This window comes from Peromyscus maniculatus, chromosome 7 (assembly GCF_049852395.1).
Source record: "Peromyscus maniculatus bairdii isolate BWxNUB_F1_BW_parent chromosome 7, HU_Pman_BW_mat_3.1, whole genome shotgun sequence".
NCBI classification, from domain to species: Eukaryota; Metazoa; Chordata; class Mammalia; order Rodentia; family Cricetidae; genus Peromyscus; species Peromyscus maniculatus.
Window position 1 is genome coordinate 11213276 of NC_134858.1, and position 21459 is coordinate 11234734.

The 21459-nt window shown below is 47.0% G+C and overlaps 1 protein-coding gene across 2 annotated transcripts in view; it reads right to left on the reverse strand.

Annotated features, from left to right (window-relative positions):
- Positions 1-5542: 5542 nt before the first annotated feature.
- The window catches only part of Piwil4 (piwi like RNA-mediated gene silencing 4), a 37397-nt gene continuing 21480 nt past the window's right edge, over positions 5543-21459 (reverse strand). For both annotated transcript variants that reach the window (XM_006990518.4, XM_042280425.2), the window contains 10 exons: positions 20896-21007; positions 19224-19408; positions 16727-16799; positions 14624-14824; positions 13435-13538; positions 10841-10911; positions 9507-9660; positions 7886-8014; positions 7231-7378; positions 5543-6174 (listed from right to left, as the gene is read on the reverse strand). In XM_006990518.4, the coding sequence (XP_006990580.1) occupies positions 6058-6174; positions 7231-7378; positions 7886-8014; positions 9507-9660; positions 10841-10911; positions 13435-13538; positions 14624-14824; positions 16727-16799; positions 19224-19408; positions 20896-21007 (1294 nt within the window). In that variant the 3' untranslated portion in view covers positions 5543-6057. The remainder of the gene's footprint in view (positions 6175-7230; positions 7379-7885; positions 8015-9506; positions 9661-10840; positions 10912-13434; positions 13539-14623; positions 14825-16726; positions 16800-19223; positions 19409-20895; positions 21008-21459) is intronic.

The following is a 21459-nucleotide window of genomic DNA, read 5'->3' on the forward strand; positions in this document are numbered from 1 at the left end:
AATGGAAAGATCTACAAATGAAATTATGAAGGTTCACCAAAGTCATTTAATCTGTCAGTTTTTCATTCATTTTTATGTCTTAATAATATTCTATTGTATGAATAAGCCACATTTTATTTCTCTCCAGTATTTGATAGCTATTTGAGTTGTTTTAACTTTTTTACTATTAGCAACACACTGCTGTAAACCTTCATGTACATGTTTCATAGGTGCATATTTTCAGTAGTTTGAGGTTATATTCCTAAGGGTAGAATTGTTGAGTAACAGAGTAACAATGTTTTGCATTTTGACCAACCACCAGACTGTTTTGCCAAAGTGGCACACCATTTTACAATCTCACCAAATCCTTGTTTTTAAGGCTCTGATTTTTGTACAAAAGCATTCAATCATTCTGTCAGACCAAACCAGGAAAAGTAAGCTATAGTTCAGAGCTGTTCTATTCCATTTACTATGCAAAGCCAATCTTGGCGTTTGCAACTCTCAGCCCTTTTGAGTATTCTTGCAGTGTTCACCTTTTCCTCCACCACTTTTTTTTTCTTCTCTTTTTCTGGTTTATTTCTATCTATTACAAATGTATAAAAAATCCTCCATCAACACTGCTGATAGCAGCAGAACCTTGAGAAATATACCTTTGGTTTGCCTCAGAAAAGGAACACATATTGTACTGTAAAGTTTATAAAATTGGCGCAAAACATTGTAATAATGTTACAATACCAGTTTTAAGAGTTCAGTGACTAATGGGGAGCCGATGGGATACATGCAGAACTGTGAAAGCGATGTCACTTAGCCAGCTGTACACGTAGACTGTAAATCTACATTCAGATCATTTCTGAACTAAGACTATCATCTCAGTTTATCTGTTGAGGTCAACCAGGAAACCCTAGAATATACCTTGATTTTTGCAAAAAAACAAAATAGGGGGAGGGGTTTCTTCAGCATCAGTCCACGAGTAACAGTATCCCAACAGGCAAAGTGTTCTCTCACTATCAACATAGAATGAACTGCTGCTGGGGGTCAACTTGGGCTCCAATTTGCATTAGCACTTACATGCATAGTAGTCCAAGTTGTTAACCTCATGACTCTAAAAAGTAACTCCAAACAAGTAAAATGGCCCTTCTTGGAAGACTAAAGAAAGACATCCAGCCACAGTTGTAAAAAGTCTCATCAAAACAATATACCCTTTTATGAATTACGCTTCAATTAAAAAAAAAAAGTAGCCCCAAATAAGAAGCAGCTCTGAAAAAGAAAATATAACTTAAGATATTTGAAAAAAACAAGGTGAATACAGGCCCAAAAGTAATTAAGATATATCCTCTTAAGGCTATCTAGAATTAGGCTCTAAGGAATTCTACCATTTCAAGTTTACCACTAGTTACCAGATACCTATTTATAAACAAGATGTTCACCTTTTTTGTTCCTTTATCAAGAGAAAAATCCATCTTCAGACTATGAGGGTGGTGATGGGGAGGGACTAGAAAACAAGATTCAAACAATCCCATGCAAATATCACATTTTTCAAATGGAAGAACTCCAAACTGCACTAGAAGTTCCAATCACTAAGACACTTTCCATTGAAATGATTTAAGTACAACTACATGGCACCAAGGTTTAGGCCTAATATAGGCCTGACAACCAAGTCCTTGTTTTCTGGAAGAAAGGCCTCAAAAGTCCCACTCAATTCCATATAACAATACTTCAAAGATCAATTAGGTTTTCCTTTCCTTAATATTTTTGTTTTTGACTTCTAATCCTAAAGACTAGATTAAAACTTAGCTCATTTCCCAGAAGGCATTGCTTCCCTTTGCTCTATGAAAGAGTCCACCAAGACCTCTTCCTCAAAACCATCTAGCCCCCAGCCTCCAGCCTTTGCTTGTGATGTATCTTTCTCAACGTCCTGAAAAGGTAAGTGGTTAAGTAATTTACCCACGGTCGTAGACCTACCAAGTGGTAGTTCTAGGACTTAAACCCAGGGCTGTACTGAAGCTGGGCACATACTTCCTTTCTCTTTATATCTGGTAGCTTTAATGGGAAGCTAATTAATGTAGGTGATAGGAGGCCGTCAAAAGCAGCGAGCCTGAATGGAGCTTAGATTTTGTAGGCCAACTGTCATTAACCCTGGCAGCATACCAGAATGTGGTATTTCAAAATGTTAAACCTAGTATTAAAACCATTAGACACCCAGGCTTCATCCATGATCTGTGAAATCACTGTGTGTGTGTGGGGGGGGGGGGGGAGGTTAGGGGACGTGTAGCTAAGCATTAGAATGCATTTGACCCCCAGTTCTAAAGGAACAAGAACAAAAAGCTGTTCTGTGGTAAGTTCTGTCTCCCATAGTGCAGTCCACTTCTCTTCATGGCGTAGACAGTGTAAGAGAGTCCCAGGAGAGAAGAGAAGCCCGGCCTGTTGGAATCTGAGTTCAAGGGAAGATTTCTTAATCCCATACTGCCCTGTCCAAGCATGTACCAGTCAAAACAGCAGTGGGTGACTCTGCTCAAAGGGCAGTGTGCTTGCGCCCTCTGGTGGATCCAATCAGGAAGGCATCCTTGGCAAGGACTATAAACCCCAACATTGGCAAATCAAAATGCTGCAGGCAGAAATATACAAGGCATCTGGTTGGGGGGACCTCTAGGTCACCTTTGCATGTTCATTTTTGTCAGTTTGGCACTAACCAGAATCACCTGGGAATCAGAAACCTCAATTAAGGAATCACCTCATCTGAGGTGGGTACGTCCGTGGGGAACTTTCTTGATTAATAGTTGATATGAGAGTGACCAGATAAATAGATATAGAGAGAGACTGTGGGCAGTGCCACCTCTGGGCAGGTGGTCCTGGGCTGCATAAAAAGCAAACTGATGAACCCATGAGAACAAGTCAACAAGCAGCGCTCCTCCATGGTTCCTGCCTTGATTTCCCTCAGTGATGGACTGTGATGGGGACCAAACAGCCCTTCCTTCCTGAGGCTGTTCTTGCTCGTGGTGTTTTTCACAGCAACAGACAGTAAACGAGGACCACCCTTCAAGCTTGAAGGGAGGAAAAAATGATGCGGCTTCCCACCCCCTGCCAGTGCCTTGTCTCTTCAGACTCCTGTACACAACACCTCCTCACACGAGGTCCTCCCTCTGTGCAGTCGTGGGGTGGGGTGGGGTGGGGTTCTTCTGTCTTACAGTGCGTTTTTCATTACGGCAGGACAGTGTTGTGACTCCTCACAGGTTTCGTCAAACAAGCATGAGGACAAGTCCATCTACACGACCTGTTAATCTCCTCAACTCTGGTGCAGCTTGTAACTGGTCCTTAATTTTATCAGTTGCTAAATGGTTGTTATAGCCTTGTCATACCGCTGTGAGCATTAATCGTGAATGCCAAGCCTGATACTGATCAGAACAGAACTCCCCAACACAGGCAGAATGGTTTGGGCCGTGTGTGAGAGTGCACACCTCAGGAAGCTGAGGCAGGGGTATTACTGCGAGTTTTAGGCCAGCCTGCATTATGTGACAAGACCCTGCCACAAGAGAGAATAGGGGAGGTCGAAGAGGAGAGAGAACAACAAAATGTCTTCAGTGCAATGTGACAAGACTGCTGCCTGGTGACCCTCAGGTGCCTGGCTCCTCCTTGGGCCTCAAGAAGACCTGCCTCTCTCCCCTGCTGCACCACACTGCAGCCTTCTCCATGAGCTTTCTCTTGTCTCTATCTACACTCTCATTCCCGGGGCATTTCACTACAGACAAGTTATCAGGGCTTGGGTGAGGGGGCTCCAGCAGAGGAGGAGAGCTGGTGAGCAGGGAGGACTCCAGCAGAGGAGGAGAGCTGGTGAGCAGGGGGGACTCCAGCAGAGGAGGAGAGCTGGTGAGCAGGGAGGACTCCAACAGAGGAGGAGCACTGGTGAGCAGGGAGGACTCCAGCAGAGGAGGAGAGCTGGTGAGCAGGGAGGACTCCAGCAGAGGAGGAGAGCTGGTGAGCAGGGGGGACTCCAGCAGAGGAGGAGCACTGGTGAGCAGGGAGGACTCCAGCAGAGGAGGAGCACGGTGAGCAGGGAGGACTCCAACAGAGGAGAGCTGGTGAGCAGGGAGGAGTCCAACAGAGGAGAGCTGGTGAGCAGGGAGGACTCCAGCAGAGGAGCACTGGTGAGCAGGGAGGACTCCAACAGAGGAGGAGTCCTGGTGAGCAGGGAGGACTCCAGCAGAGGAGGAGCGCTGGTGAGCAGGGGGGACTCCAGCAGAGGAGGAGCACTGGTGAGCAGGGAGGACTCCAGCAGAGGAGGAGTCCTGGTGAGCAGGGAGGACTCCAGCAGAGGAGAGCTGGTGAGCAGGGAGGACTCCAGCAGAGGAGGAGCACTGGTGAGCAGGGAGGACTCCAGCAGAGGAGGAGAGCTGGTGAGCAGGGAGGACTCCAGCAGAGGAGGAGCACGGTGAGCAGGGAGGACTCCAGCAGAGGAGGAGCACTGGTGAGCAGGGGGGACTCCAGCAGAGGAGGAGCGCTGGTGAGCAGGGAGGACTCCAGCAGAGGAGGAGCGCTGGTGAGCAGGGGGGACTCCAGCAGAGGAGGAGCGCTGGTGAGCAGGGAGGACTCCAGCAGAGGAGGAGCGCTGGTGAGCAGGGAGGACTCCAGCAGAGGAGGAGCTCTGGTGAGCAGGGAGGACTCCAGCAGAGCGCTGGTGAGCAGGGAGGACTCCAGCAGAGCGCTGGTGAGCAGGGGGCTCTAGCAGAGCAGAGGTGAGTGGTGGTGCAGGGGAGGCCAGGAGAACACCAAATGGCCAGATACTGCCACAGGACATCTGGCTTAACACTTACCCAGTGGAAGCCCAGGGAGCCCTTGAATAAAGCAGATTTGGAGCTGGGCAGTGGTGGCGCACCCCTTTAATCTCAGCATGCGGGAGGCAGAGGCAGGTGGACCTCTGAGTTAGAGGCCAGGTGGTCTACAGAGCGAGTTCCAGGACAGCCAGGGCTACACAGAGAAACCCTGTCTGGAGGGAGAGGGTTGGAGGGGGGCAGATTTGATGTAGTGGTTGTGGTGAAATTCTAATTAGACCAAGGAATTGTGTACATGGAAAAATGTTTCCGATGAGGAGGAAAAGGATGGGTGCTAGCTGCAGAGGACGGTGGTTTCTTTTTTAAGGATACAGGAGAGAAAAGCCTGTTTATAATGTTAATGGTCAGTGAGGAAAAACTGGTGATCTGGAAAGAGAACAGAGAAGGGCACCCTTCACAGCTGGCCAGAGGTGGCTCTGGTGTAAAGATAGAGTCTTCCACTAGGGGGCTAATTGTAACAGTCGGGGAAGCCAAGTCTTCAGGCACAGGCTCCCTCATATACAAGCGGATGCAACTGCAGCTGCCCAGGTCCTGGCCTGTGGCTCCTACCTTCCCCGGGTGGGAAGTCAGGCTGGGCTCCAGCACAGGGCGCCACTGCTGGACCAATGAGATCCGGTAGCAGACCAAGCGCTGAGTCCTGCTTCAGAGACAGAACATTCATTGACAGAGAGGTCCAGTGGGCGTGTCTGTGATCCGGCTACTTAAACTCCGAGTTCAAGTAACAATAAACACACATGTGATGCTTAGATTTTCTTTATTTTGCAATTATTACTTAAACTACTCTACAAAATGCTCTACAATATTTAGAAAAACTCTGATAACCCCAGGAGGGAAGTTAAATCCCACTAACCCACCATTAAAAGACCAAGATAACACTGTTTTAGAACCTTGTTAACTGTGGTGATACATCCTAAAAGCCACAGTAAGAATTCACTCAAGCATTTGCTTAAAAAAAAAAAAAAACAACAAATAAAGACAAAGTTAAAGGACACATGTGTATGAAAAAAGCCACAAGAAAACCTGGTGTTGTTTTAAGACACAGTGTGGGGGCATAGGTTTGTTCTGAACTGTTTCAGCTGACTTGTTTTTTTAACCTCCCCTCCCCAATACTTAAAATTAGGCCCAACCCTCTTTTGGCGGCAAGGGCCTTGAGCTTTAGGCAGATTTGTACAAAACACAGTAACTGGGTTGTTTTTGTTTTTGTTTTGTTTTGTTTTGGTGTCTCCATCGAGCCATGCGATTGGCTCCGCTGTCACAGGTAGAAGAGATTGTTGGCCAATTCCAAACTTGGTTCCTTATGGATGCTCTGTGCCACCAGGAAGGTCAGCTTGTGTGCGTACTGGCATGGCGCAGGGACACTGATTAAGCCCTGGGGAGGGAAGGCGTGGAAACATCGCACAGATAAACTTGTTTGTCCTTCAAAGTGACTTTTTAAACAGAGTTTTTTCACCTACTGGTTACTTACCCAATAGAATGTGTCCTAGATAAATGATAATTAAATTCAACCAACAGAGGGCAGCCTCGCCCACTAGAAACTTACCCTCACTGGCAAGATGGGATGGAGGGGCTTCTGTCCGCCTCACTCTGTGGGAGCTGGAGACATGGCACACAGGCCTACCCTCAGCTTCCTACGGTCTCGTGTTCCAGAGCGGCTCAGAGCAAAGCTGGGTTTGGGGCTCTGACACAATCTAGCATCATGATACGGGCAGGCCCATGACCCTTAACCTCACCAGGCACATCTGTCCTGGCTTCATGTCTCTCATGGGTACCATGGAATTGGCAAAACCACTATGCCCAGTCTTGCCTGAGGTAATGAGTATCATAAGGTCCTGTGGAGACTGAACCTTGGCTGCTGAGCTGCTTCCTGCCGTTTTATTACTGACAGAGCGGGCTCCTCCTCCCGTGGAGTCAAGGACTCATGTACCTACTCTCTGTGAGTAGGAGGGAAAAGACATGGCAAGTCCCAGGTGGTAATTTTTAATGTCACACTTCAGTGAACAGCTGTTACTCACTGTACTGGCTGGTTCTGTGTCAACTTGACACAATCTAGCATCATCAGAGAGGAAGGAGCCTCAGTTGAGGAAATGCCTCCTTGAGATCCAGCTGTGAGGCATTTTCTCATTTAGGGATGATTGAGGGAGGGCCCAGCCCATAGTGGGAGGTGCCATCCCTGGGCTGCTGGTCCTGGGTTCTATGAGAAGGGGGGCTGAGCGGGCCAGGGGAAGCAAGCCAGTAAGCAGCTCCCCTCCATGGCCTCTGCATCAGCTCCTGCCTCCAGGATCCTGCCCTGTGCGAGTTCCTGTCCTGACTTCCTTCAGTGATGAATAGCAATGCTGAAGTGTAGGCCAAATAAACCCCTTCTTCCCCAACTGATTTTTGGTCATGGTGTTCCGTCGGCTACAGAAACCCTGACTAAGACACTCACCTGCCAGTTGTAGTAGAGATGGCAGAGTTTGAAGGTCAGTCTCTGCATGTGATCAGGCTTCAGGCCGTTGTCATCATAGATGACGTTATAGTAGCTGGGACTAACTGTGCCCCGGTTAGCAGTCTGGCTGACCAGGTAGAAGTCATACCTGCAGGGAAACAGGGAGGCGTGGAGACCAGGAGTCACAAAGCACGGCCAAACAAACACTCCACGCAGGGTGCTTGTGCAAAGTCCGTCTCCGGGGGCTGGGAGACTCCTCCCGAGAGCAAAGCACTTGCTGTGCAGGCACGAGGCCCTGAGCTGGACCCTTCAGTATTCGTGTAAACACAAACAACCCCAGGTGTGGACATAGGCCTGCTATCAATCTCAGCCCTGGGGAAGCAGGGACCACCCAGCCGATCCCTCACCTCCCATCAATCTCAGCCCTGGGGAAGCAGGGATCACCCAGCCAATCCCTCACATCCCGATGCAGTGAGAGAAGAGGTCTCAACAAGGAAGGTAGCGTGCAATCGGGAAGACATTTGCTATCAAACCCTGGCTTCCGCATGAGCATGCACACCTGTGCACACACATACATACATACTCACAAGCATGGAGACACACACACACACACACACACACACACACACACACCACGTTTTCCAGTAACACTTGCCAATCAGGGCGTGTTGCTTCCGAGTCCACAACAGTGCCAACTGGGGGGTTCTGCAGAGTGTGGCCCGTCTCCGTGAAGAAGCGCAGCAGGCTTTTCTTCCTGACCACGACCACCGACAGTCGGCTGCTGCTGCAAACCGAAAAGGGGGGGTGTGAGGGCCCTGAGGCCGAGCCTCGGTGTCTGATGTGTTGCTATTTGGCCAGTTTGTAAGAGAAATGAGTAGAAATTCATTCTAAAAACACTGCAAAACAAAGGAAAAATCAACCATGGATCCTCATTCTCTAGACAATGATTTTAATTAGGATGCATTTGGATTTGTAATGAAAGTGAACTAGGCCACCGCTAGGCCTGTGTCAGCAACAGTCACCCCATGTCTACCCGGCCCCTTCTCTAACGTTCATCTCTGAGGAGCCAAGGAAGAACTTCCACCCCTTCTGAGTCAGCTCCTCAGTCATGCAAAACCCAGGCTTAGGCGGGTGGGTGGAAGGATGGATGAGTGGACAGACAGACAGCTGGCTGAATGGAAGGAGGGAAGGAAAAACAAATGCTGACTGGCCGGCTGCTAAACATATTTCACAACACCAAGGCCAACTCCCAGTATTCTCTGTCATGGAAGGACTTGGGGAAGGTTCACCTTGAGCAGTGTTCGGAGGGGCATACCTTTTCTAAGCTGTGGGCAGTATTCACAGTGCTCTTGCTGCTGACAACGATGCTCTCGAGTAATAAATTAGTGGTTATGAACGTCTCCTATGCTGAAACTTAAACATCCTTATCACTGTCTCTTCGGGATCCACCTACCTCCACCAATGACACCATTTTTATTTTTAATCTTTCAGGTCTGGCGAGGGGCAAACAGATCCCTCTACCGGTTTGGCTACAGCTGTAAGTGGCATTGCCAGTATGCTGTCTGGCTTTCCCCCACATCTGTACCAGTACCAGCTCGAGGCCAAGGCCATTTCTCTGTGGCTGGTGACTGTGGGCTTTGGTTGATGGCAATGGAGTGTGTCCAGACACAGACCTGCATTGCCTGGAATAAGATGACCCCTAAGAATTTTTCAGACACCAATCTGAGAGCATTGTTCTTGCTCGCTGCCATTCTAGGATTTTCCTTGCATCTGCCCCTCCACGGAATCACTGAAGAAAACTGCCTAAGGCAATGCTGGATCTAGAACTCAAGAATAACCAGGGCACTGCATGATCAAAACAGTCTGGTTTCTGCCTGCAGAGAGGCTCCCTCACCACTAGTCATAACTTCTCTGTGCCCTGGTGACTGTATCCAGGACCTCTGTGTGTGCTGATTTCAGCCCCACCCCCAGAGGGGTATTAATATGTATACAGCATCTTTGATACCCTGAGCCCCGCTAGCTCTTGGAAACACTGCCAGCTGCTCAGAAAGAGGCCTGCCTCCCTCTGGGTGTCTTACTAGAGCCCCCCAAATGGTACAGCACCAGGGTATTGATATCAGACCATCTGAACTACACCCCAGTCTCAGGAAAACCCATCCAAGTTCAGTATGCCACAGAAACACATGCCTAAGAAATAAGAGCCATGTTCACAAGCCACACACTCAGGACTGCAGGTGTACATGTTATAAGTGTCGGTGAACGAGGGCACGGAATACCTGGCACCCGGGCCGCACTCAGTCACACTGCTCAGCAGCTGTGGGACTTCATATTCCAAAACTGCCTTCAGCTGTCCATTCCCCACACCATCTCGGTACACGATTATCCGCGAGGGCAGGCTATGGTTGTGCTTGTACCATTTGTTGAGAGCGCCTGGAGAGTGTGATGTGAATGAGAGAAGAGTCATCCAGGGCTACCACAAATAAAATGCTGTTTAAATAACTTCACTTCTTCAGAACACTGCAAAACGGCAAGACTGAGTTTCGGTTGTAGCTGCTATAATATAAAAATGGCTAACTAGGACTATTCCTTCATCTCTACTGTTTGAGCAATCCCAAGGGTTTCTGTGGCATAATATACTCTTAAATGTAACATATTTCTTTAGCCAAATTTGACTATTTAAGTGACAAATCAAAATTTAATTCCTGCAACAGACAAATGCCTGAAGCCAAATGAACACTAATTCAACTTTAAGTCTTCGAATCTGCTCAATACAGGCTGGATGTGTTTATATCATTCTCTTCCCTAATGAGAATAATATGAAAACACAAGGAAATGACTCTGGCGTTCTCTCAAAACAGCTCCTCACACCGACTCCCAATCTGAGGCTAACTGTCACAGATGGGATGGAGTCTGAAACATTTCCACCCACTCTGACTATAAACTGCCTCAGAGTAGGCACCAGACAGCAATTCCCCGTGAGAGAGACTAACGTCGGCCAAGTTTTTAAATGAGGACAAAGTAATAGGCTGCAGTCAGTCCTTTTTGTGTATATATTGCATAATTTATTTCAGGAGACTTTACTGCCTAGGAAATTGGTTTGGTTTGACAGAAGTTAGCCATACCTCCCAGAGCAAGCCCAACGAGAATCATCACGTTCACTTAAAAGACATCCCAACCCCTCAAGTGTACAGGCTGGAAACTACAGATGGGAACGGGGCAAATATGCATATGGATCACAGGATAAAGCCCAAAGTGGCTATGAGGAGGACACAGCCCCTCATTTCCTATCTCCTCTGTCTTCCTCTACTAAACCACACTTTATCTTCTAACATGCTCATTCTCGGGGCGATAGGCTGGTTTTCCCCGTGTGGACTCTATCATCCTCATTTCTCCAGTGCAGGCTTGCTAAGGCCACCTGGGGAGCCATGCACACTCCTCACCCTTGGCTTTGTGCTCAGTACACACAGCGACATTAACACTACACATCAGTCAGCACACAGATGTGGAGATCCCACCATGGTGAGAGCTGACAGGTTTGGGCACTTGCTCCCATCAGTCTGTGGATTTGGGACGTGAAGGAGCAGGCCCCAGAGCCCATCCCATGGAATACCAGTCATGCAGACTTTCAGGCAATCTGCAATTTCGGCTGCTGTTCTCTGAAGAACGCATCGGGAATTCCACCTGAAACAAACAAACCACAAAAGTTTAACGTAATTTCCAGATCCTGCTATAAATACATCCATTAAGTTAGGGACAGATGCCAGCCACAAAAGCCGGGGCTCCTAACTTTGTGTAGCTGTCTGCCACAATCAAACTAAATGGTCCTCTTCCTAGCTTGAAGTCATCCTTCAGTGTTGAGATCTAGAGTCAAACCCTGACCAGGAAATCCAACAGCTATGTGACCTTGACACAAACTAGAACTTAAACTTCCCTATCTGCACCGGGAGAGTTTTAAGGACAGTCACCAGCACCTCCTAACGTGGTAAGAATTCACTTCTGTAGCACACGTGGAGTATTTGCAGAAGGGTACCTGGTGCACAGAGCGTGCTGATACAAGCTCACACCTCGATTGCAAGAGAGTGTTAGTTCAGCACATGTGTTTGTAAGACGTTTGAAGATTTCTCCAGCTTTAACCCAGTCCTAGAGGCCTCTTCTAGAGTTACCATCCCAACAAGATTAAGCTGTCAGGACTTGAAAGGTGATCTTGATAGTTGATAATTAAAGGCACATGGAAAATGAAAGTCAAGACTTAGTGTGTGTCAGGATCTGGCTATGAAGGGTCTCCTCAGAAGTCCTGTATGTTGGAGGCTTGCTCTTCAATTTGTGGGGCTATGGAGAAGTGATTCTATCACCAGGGTGCTAACTGCATGGCATTCATCCACGGCACTGAGCTGACCTAACAGCTGAATGTGCTCTGCGGAAGGAGGCGTTGCTGGAGGAAGGTCACTTGGGGCCATGCCTTTGAAGGGTGTCTTTCTCTGCAGACCCAATCCCCAAGGCCTCTTTCTGCCTCCGCCTCCTGGTTGCCCTGAGGTGAGCACCAGCCGGAAGTGACTAACACCTTTTGCCATCACTGTCCAGTCCTGTGTAACTGAGTAACACAATGACAAACACTTCTGACAAACCAGGAGGCTTGAGTGACCTCAGGATGGCAGAGCAGGAACTTTCTGAGATCTGCTTGATAACTGACAGTCTGGAGTGGGTGGTGTCCGAGCCAGCATGGCGTTACTCTCCCTGTATCTGAAAAGTGCAGATCCATGCCTACCACTAATTTAACGGATTTAACAGCGTACATCAAACAACTCAGCCCAGGAAACAAAGATTTTTGCAAGCAGCTGCTGTGGCCTCAAAATATATTATTTACTTGCAAATCCTGAAGTAATTTTAAGGCCACAATGTAACAAGAGCCAGAAGCCTGTTCAAGGCTTTTCTGTCTTTGTCCGATTTTAACAGCCTTTTACGTGCCCCACTCATCAAGAATCTGCAAGTGTTGACAAGAAAAATAACTGTGTGTACGGAGGCTTTCGCTGCAGGTTGCAATGTTTGGAGCATCGGCCTGACAGAACCTCCACAGAAGCCTTAGCAAACAGTTGCTGTCACTCTCCCCCATTTAATGGGTGACTATGGGACTTGTAGCTAAATTAGACAATTGGGCCCCACTTGCAAAGTGAAAAGCAGATCAGGCAGGACTGGAAGCAATCTGTGTTCGACACTAAGGTGCTTTACATGATACATGAGGTGCCCACGTCACAGAGCGCTTCTCACCGACACTTAGAACATGCACAAGAGTTCCCATGCATTTATGATCCAGGGATGTGGCTGGAGTACAAACAATAGCTCGCCCAGGGAATGTGGGAAACTGGTTTTAAACGGCGCTTCAGTTCACTCTGACAGAGCCAATCACTATGTAACTCATTAGGTTAGCTGCCTCTATTTACAATGTGGGTACACAACACAGACTGGTGTGTATGTCACATGTTCTTCAACATACAGTGAAAAATCTGGTGGAAGAGCAGGTGAGACGGCCCAGGTGAAGGACTTAACACCAAGCCTGATGACCAAAGTTCAATCTCCAGGGCCCACATGGTCCAAGGAGAGAACCAAGTAATGTCTTCTACTGCAAGCTGTCCTCTGACCTACACACCCCACGGCATACGCATTTCCGTACACATACATAAACTAACAAAATCTTAAAAGTTGTGACAGAACAATAATGGCAATAATGGGGTGGACTGGTCAAAGTACTTTCTCCCTGTTTGAAAATACAATGAAACATCCACACCAGAGGTTCTCACCCTTCCTAACGCTGAGACCCTTTAATACAGTTCCTCATGCTGTGGTGACCCCCAACCAGAAAATTATTTTGTTGCTACTTCATAACTGTAATTTTGCTACTGTTATGAATCATAATGTAAATATTTGATATGTGACCCCTGTGAAAGGGTTGTTTGGGGTTGTGACCCACAGGTTGAGAACCATTGGTCTATTCTATTAATATGTGCTACTTTAAACTTTAAAGCATATTCTAACAATAACTTTTAACATATACATATTAGAGAGAGAGAGAGAGAGGGAGAGAGAGAGATTGAGATTCTCCAGGATAAGCCTCTGATAGGTTATCCAGCCCAAAGGTGTGATCCCTAAACACATATTCATATAAGCAGTCCTAAAGGGACTCAGAGGGTTAGGAGGAGTTTGAAGTACCTGGTGATCCTGGAGTTAATGCTGGCTACAAATCCAATGACCACCACATCCTTGTTGAGGGCGTCTCTACAGATATCAATACCAACCACCATCAGGGACTTCAACTGTTAAAGCAAGTTGGTCATGATTTAATGGCATGAGCATATTTCTCCCAAACAATGGCATTTAAAAAACTCTCTAGTTACCACATTATTCAAGTTAAGCTATGTGTCAAAATCAAGTTCCAGATGGGACAGATGATTAAACCAGAAACCAAAGAATGAAAGATGGAGGATTATGATAGATGCTTCACTGAGGAGCCTAACTGACCATCAGCCTCCCTGGGAGTGGACGGGGGCGAAGGTGGGCAACGAAGGAGACAATCCCTTCATCCTCAACCTGGTCACAGAGATCTGAAGATGACCCACTCCTGTCTTTCCGTCTGCTTGCTGAGGATCCTCAGCTATGCTGAGGTGGTGGACACATGCCCACATCTGCCATGGTTGAGGAGGTTCGAGGGACAGGAATATTGCCCCTTCTCATTTTCCTCACTCACCAGGCATCCGGTGAGTTCCCACCACAGGTGGGCAGTCCAGATAGGAGGCTGTGTTCCCTCAGGGTGCAAGGCCACTCTGAGAGGGCACACTGTACCGGACACAGGTATAGGCAGCAGGCCGTGTCCCTCTGATAAAGCACACTCCACTGGACACAGGTAAAAGTAGAGACCATGGGACAGGGTTTAAAACGGCAGCCAGGAGAACCCAAATCAGCCCTCCTCCAGGTCTGTGACACCTGAAGAGTCTCTTCCATGAAGTCCATTAACAGCTAAGCAGAAGCCCCCCCCCCCAGAGGAGGGGCCGTGCATCACCCCTTTGGGAATTTCTCTGCCAAGGCTTGTGTAATGCCGTAACACAGAGGGAGCTCAACCACACACATCAGAAAGAGTGGGCCACAGAGGGTCACGGGTTTACATTCCCATTATATTAACAGCTAGAAGCAATCTGGAGCTGCCTGAAAGTCTGCAGGTCACACTCATGGACTTCTTGCACATACACACCAATTAATTATATAAGGAAACTGGGCATCTTCAGGAGATCAGAGAACCAGCCCCAGCCCCCAAGATATCAAGGAGAACTAAGATCATGTGATACTGTCTCTATTGGACATGAAAACGACAGGTCATGAAAAAGGAAAATGTGACAGTTCTCACTGGAATCTCCACAGCCCACAGCTCGCCGCCAAGCTTGCAGGTCATCTGCATGGCAATCTTGGTGGTCACACTCATCATCATTCCTTGCTTAGTCAAGGTCCGGGTTAGCACACACTGGCTTGGGACCGGGAAGTCAGAGCTCAAATACTTTTTAATGGAGTCATAATAGTTGTTCTGATTAGAAGGCAGAATGCACATCACCTAAAAGCAAAATGACCACAGATCAAATCCAGCTACTTACACTTGTGAGCAGCTTATGGGCAACATGAAAGTACAGTTCTCCAAACATCCTGGTAGATGTTTGAACATTCTCTGAACAGGTCTGGTAGAAGAGTCGAGACAAATGCACAGATTTGCTAGATATCATCTGCCCAATGTCCCACAAATCAAAGTAAACACGGCTGTGGATCCCTTAAGTGGCCATGGAGCCGTTGATAAATGAATCTGTACCACTAGAAATGCCATTTTCCACAGCCAGCTTCTCTCCAATTGTCCCCATCACCCTGGCAAAGTCAGTGACACAGGCATTTGAGCTGCATGGACACATCCGTGATTCCTCCTCATCCTCTCCTGACCTGAATAGTCTCCTCGAATCCCCTTCTTGCATGCTCTTTCTCCAGTGGTTAGCTGGGAAAAACCACCCTATGGTTCTGCAGTACAGTGGCCTTGTGTGTAGGACATCTGTACCAAGAGTAGTCAAGAGTAAAGGACACCCTGTGATGTACCCTCAAAGGGTTCCAAAACATGACAGGAACTGTCAGGAACTCTGGGTTCTGGGAAAGACCATGAGAGGTTTTGTGCATGCTTGTACTTCTCCTTACAGTTTGGCACTCACTGAATTCAATGCTCTTAGAGTGAGAATTCTCTTCATTTAAAATACAATCCATTGAATTGTGTGTGTGTGTGTGTGTGTGTGTGTGTGTGTGTGTGTGTGTGTGTCTGTGTCTGTGTCTGTGTCTGTGTCTGTCTGTCTGTCTGTCTGTCTGTCTGTAACAGACAGAGATAACTTCAGTGGTCTGCAGGGGAACTGAACAGGCATGTGAGCAGTTGCATGGCTTAGCTGTAGGGCCCAGGCATGGTAGATGAGTAAAACACACACTTTTATTGTAGGTAGAAAGCTTTCTACTAACAAAGAAACTTAACTTTCCTGGGATGTGATAAAACCATGCTTTGGCCCCAGTCTTCAAAATCAGCCACACATGCATTCAAAGCAGGAAGAGGGACACACACACACATTCATGCGTCCACACACACATACACAGGCAAACACACATGTAGGCAAACAAGCACATGCACACAGACAGGCATTCATGCACACATGTAGGTGTGCATACAAGTGCACAGGCACATACACAAGAGCATGCACACAGACAGGCCAACATGTAAGCATGCACACATGACACACACACACACACACACACACACACACACACACACCAAATTCAGGCAATTATAGAATATGTAGACATGAATAAGGCTTGAAAGAGCAGTAGCAGGTTATTTAGAAGTATTAGAATTGGGAAAATCAAATATTAGTTAAAAAAAATACTGGCATTTCTACTTTGAGTATTTTGAGGGAATTTGAAAACATCATGAGACAGCGTGCTGGCTGGTTTTATGTCACCTTAGCTAAAGTCACCTGACAGGAAAGAGCCTCAATTGAGGAAATGCCTCCGAAAGATGGGGTTGTAGGAAGCCTGTGGGCACTTCCTTAATTAATGATTAATGGGGAGAACACATCCTACTGTGGATGAGGCCACACCTGGGCTGCTGGTCCTGGGTTCTATAAGAAAGCAGGCTGAGCAAGCCAGGGGGAGCAAGCCAGTAAGCAGGATCCCTCCATGGCCTCTGCATCAGCTCCCACCTCCAGGTTCCTGCCATCTGTGAGTTCCTGTCCTGACTTTCTTCAGTGATGAACAGTGATGAGGAAACATAAGCCAAACAAACCCTGTCCTCTCCAGGTTGTTTTGGTCATGGTGTTTCCTCACAGCAATGGTAACCCTGACTAAGACAGACAGTACGTTCAGAACCTTTATTAAGACTTCAGACATCAAGAAAATATGAAATTATACGTCTAAAACCCAGAACACATTCCCCACTTACCAACTGAACATCAGGGCTGACATGCAGCTGGATGGCTCGAAGGAACGCTGCTGGATGTTCGTCTACTTTGATGCTACATGAAAAGATGACGCGATTGTCTTTAGTAACGTGATCATGGAGTGTTTGAAAAGGCACAGATGGACTCTTCAAAAGACTAGTCATTTTATGAAAAAAATCCTTAGAGAAAAATGAAAACCTCTCAAATCTAATGTTGTTTCTCCAGTATATGATGTGCCAAAATACTCAACGACCATTCTGTGAGCATATTAAAATTAATATAAGTAGAAATTTTCTCAATTATACAGAATCCCCTTAATAAATAGTTTTGCTATTCAAAATTGGGTTAAACATGAACTTGTGAAATTTCAAATCTATAATGTCTGAAGCAGGACTGAGATTCCCAAAATGCTTCAGGAATCATTAATTAATGGCCGAGGTTTTTGACTAATCCACACAGATCACAAAAGGGGTGCTGGTGACGGTGTTTTCCCTTACCTAGGAACAGCATGTCTGGAGCCTGTACTTTCCAGCCCTAATCAGTCAATCAGTATCAGGAGCCAGAGGCTACAGGAAGGATTCCTACATACAGGCATTTGCCAATCCATTCTCTACACATGAAATAAAATATCTGCCCCACCCCCGACAAGGTGGGAAGAGGGAGAAGGAAGAGTCTCGGTGCTCAACTGCCTTTTAAAATACAGCTGTCCAGCAGGTGGCAGCCTCCTGACCTCTTCCAACAGCCACCCGAAGGGTGATTGCAAGCACTATTTCAGTAACTCAGTGGTTCAGACTTTCCCAATTCGGTCGCTCATACTCCAGCTCAGACATACTCCTCGTCACCAGGCAAATATTTTAGATGAAAGAGACCAGGCATGTGACTATATCAGGCAAACGGATACTTCATAGATGAGAAAAATGGAATAAAATAAAGGCTTTCATATAAGAAAAGTCCAAAAACACACGGGCACAGACTTGCTCGCTAAACCTGTGTGACCCAAAGCCTGCTCTAGCAGTCCAGGTGTGCTGACTGGGACTTCTGCCATCCTGCTGAGAGAAACCAGAGAAGGGGACACTCGAACCTGACGATTTGTCAGCAGATTCGATGATAAGAGAATTCTAATGTGGTGTAAAATGAGACTTTGGGAAGAGCTGTGGCTTGGATGGTACACGTGCTGCTGACGTAATTAGTTAGTTACTGTGTGTTTAAGGAGTAACTTCCTACAAGACGTAAGAGGCAGATGACTCTTGACAAGCACATCAAGGGTCAGTTTCATGGCAAAAACAGTATTTAGTTTTGAGCTTGACTGTGTGTGTGCATATGTAGACCTAAGTCCTTTTCATCTTCATCCCTGGCAGCCAACTGAGTATCTAGTGCACGGTAGTTACTCCAAAATGCTGGAGGTATGAAAGGATGACCTTGGGTTTTTGTTTGTTTTGTCAGAAAGTTATCTAAACATTAATTATTATTTATTATTATTATTTATTTATTATATTTATTTATTTATTTGGTTTTTCAAGACAGGGTTTGTCTGTGTAGTTTTGGAGCCTGTCCTGGAACTTGCTCTTTAGAGCAGGCTGGCCTCGAACACAGAGATCTACCTGCTTCTGCCTCCTGAGTGCTGGGATTGAAGGTGTGCACCACCACTGCCCGGCCCTAAACACAAATCTTAGTGTAACTTTTTGAAGCCCAAGATCTATCAAGCCAGCCCAGAAGTACAATGTTTACTTTTTAATATCGTGTTTGCTACTAAGTTTTATCAATAACTGACCTGAAGAAAGGTTCAAGTAGAGAGAGCACCACATGGTCCTATTCAGGATGTATACCCAACTAGCAGAGCAAGATTCTGAGGGAATGAGACTTGCCCATAAAACAAACTTCTACAAAGGTAGTAAAACGTATTTTAGGGTTCTTAAAGATTTACGTATTTTTGTTTTCTGTATATGAGTGTTTTGCCTGCATGTATGTCTGTGTACCACATGTGCCAGATGCTTAGAGTCAAGAAAAAGCTTTCGGACGCCCTGGAACTTGAGTTACATACAGTGGTGGGCTGCCATGGAGTGCTGGGAACTGAACCCGGCCTAGTGCTGGGAACTGAACCCGGGCCTAGTGCTGCAACTGCTGAGCCGTCTTCAGCCGCTACGTTTTAGTTTCATCAAGCAATTAAATAAATATAAAGTCTAACTTATTATGATCATTTTTCACATTTAAAGAAATATTGCTGATGGCCTAGAGAGAAGGCTTAGAAGTTAACAGCACTCACACTGGGTAATTCAAAACCACTTCTAAACACCAGCTCTGGAGGGTCTGACACCTCTGCCTTTCACGGCCACTCCTATTCATGTGCCCTTACACACACATAGACATACACATAATTTTATAAAATAAATTTTTTAAAAAGAAACACTTCTAAAATGGATGTTCTATAGATATGCCAGGCATCATTTACAACTTTCAAACCAAATTAATACATGAAAAAAAAATTCACTGTATTCTCACATTTTTGGGTAGTCCACGCTAAATCCCATGGGACCTCCAACTCTCCTCAAGCAGCTCAGGAGGGCTTCAATCAAGTTCTCAGCCCTGCTGCAGCATATGATCAACCATCTGTTCAAAGGCTGAGAACTCAGAACTTTGCAATTTCGCATATCCTTGGACCAATTAGCAGCAGACGCAGGTTGGCACTGGGAGAAACCAAGATCACGAGAGGACTGAAAGAAGCTATTCAGAGTGCAATTTAAAAACATTTGTCTCAGCAGAACAACTGAGAACCATAAATGAGGCACTGCTCCTCTGAAGAAGACACACGGGTTTCCCGGGAGTAGAGGCATCGGGGGTCACACCAGGGCTGATGGGCCCTGCGCAGGCAGCCTTGGTGAGCCATGGTGCCGGTGTCTGACTGAAGAGAGCCCGGTGTTCCTCCACCTCCGATTGTCCTTTCTCGTGGGCGCTCAGGCACGCAGGTGTCCCCTTTGGACAGAATGACTGCTGGCCTCTACGTTCATCGTGCTATGGTGGATTAGGCTTGCAGGAAGGGAGTCTGTTTTAATGAGAAACAGCTACACACAAGAGCTGAGAGGAGGCCAATAGTGGTTGCGTGTGTGTGTGTGTGTGTGTGTGTGTGTGTGTGTGTGTGTGTGTGTGTTCAAAGGCCAGAACCCACAGGGGTGTTCAAAGCCCCAGGGGCCCCCTGCCTTTGTGTCCCAGCAGTGGGATTACAGGTGTAACTGCTGCACTTAGCTCACGTGGGTGCTGGAGACCAGAACCCAGGTCTGACAGAGCCACTCACTCTGCAGAAGCAACGTGATCCTTCTCAGTCTCTACAAACTGAGAAGAGGGAGCCGAGAGATGCTGAGGGCCGAGTGACAGACAGCAAGGACAAGGACAGCCACGGCATTTTCCACCAAGCACCGAGTTCCAGCCCCTGCCACCGGCATCAGGTACACAGCTGGGACGCAGCTCCGGGGAACCGGAAGGGAGACTGACCCCCCCTGAGTGACCACACCCGGAGCCAGGCTCACTCCAGTGTGCGGAGCCTGCTCACTTACCCCGCTGCTGCTGCTGCTCTGTGCAGACCATGCGCCAGGACACAGTGCCTGCAGACCTTTAGTTCACTTGGCCCTTAGGGTCTGGCTTCAGAAAAGCATGGGTCAAGGAGCTGGTGACACAGCCATCTGTAATCAAGGGCCTCTCCATTTTGATGCCCCTTTCATTTCTTCAACCAAAGCCTGATGAAGGGTGATTTCTCTCATGTCTCAGCCCACTTCTGCCCAAGCACTGTGTTGAGAGGTGAGGACTGTATGAATCGCTGACCTTCTATGTGAAACTGGACAATGCCAGCCAATTAAAGTCACCCTCTATCGGTTAGAATTTACTTGGGGGATCACGCTTGCTTGTTTGTTTTAAGTTGCCTAAGAGTGGCAGCTGGTCATAGGCAGCCGTGTGTGGCTTGCAATGGTATGAAATAGCAATTACAAAAATACCTGGACCATGCCCTCTGGATGCCGCTAAGTCCACACAAGTGAACTGACACCAAAGAGAAACTTAAAAGAAGACAAAGACAGGGCAGGGCCATTGCTAACGCCTCTCACAAGCCCCTTCCGCTGGTGAGTGGGCAAACGGACACATATTCAAGCAAACACTTTCAAATGAGAAGAGAATGAGAGCTCACTGTGTGGTCCTGCAGCAGTATTTTTTCAGAAGAAACTACCCGGCCAGTCATGGATATCTGACTTCCAAAGCGCAATCCCCAAGTCTCAAGCTCAAATCGAGCCACCTGGTTCCTGTAAACAGAATCAGTTACAATCACTGCAGTGTATGTCTGCTGGAGGTTTTTAAATATCACAGATACAACAGTAACTTGCTGAATTATTCAGGACTGATTTTCTATCTTTAGGGTTCCTGGCCCCTATTTCTCGTGATATACGTAAAATATATTTATTTTTGGCAGCTCAAAAGAATTATGTCCACCGCTGTGCCCACCGAGAACAGGAAGGGAGGGGAGGTGTGTAGTGGGGCACAGGGGTTCCAAGGCAAACCCAGCTTCACTGTATCTACCCTTCAGTAACAGATGACCTTGAGCACACTGTTACATTTTTTTTCAAATGGCTTGGCTTCCTGAAAGGCAAAATGTAGATACTGTATCATTCACTTGTAAAGACTGAAAACCACAAGACTTGAAAATGTTTACACAGAGCGGCCTGCTACTGCCAATGAAGGTGAGATTATTCCCCAG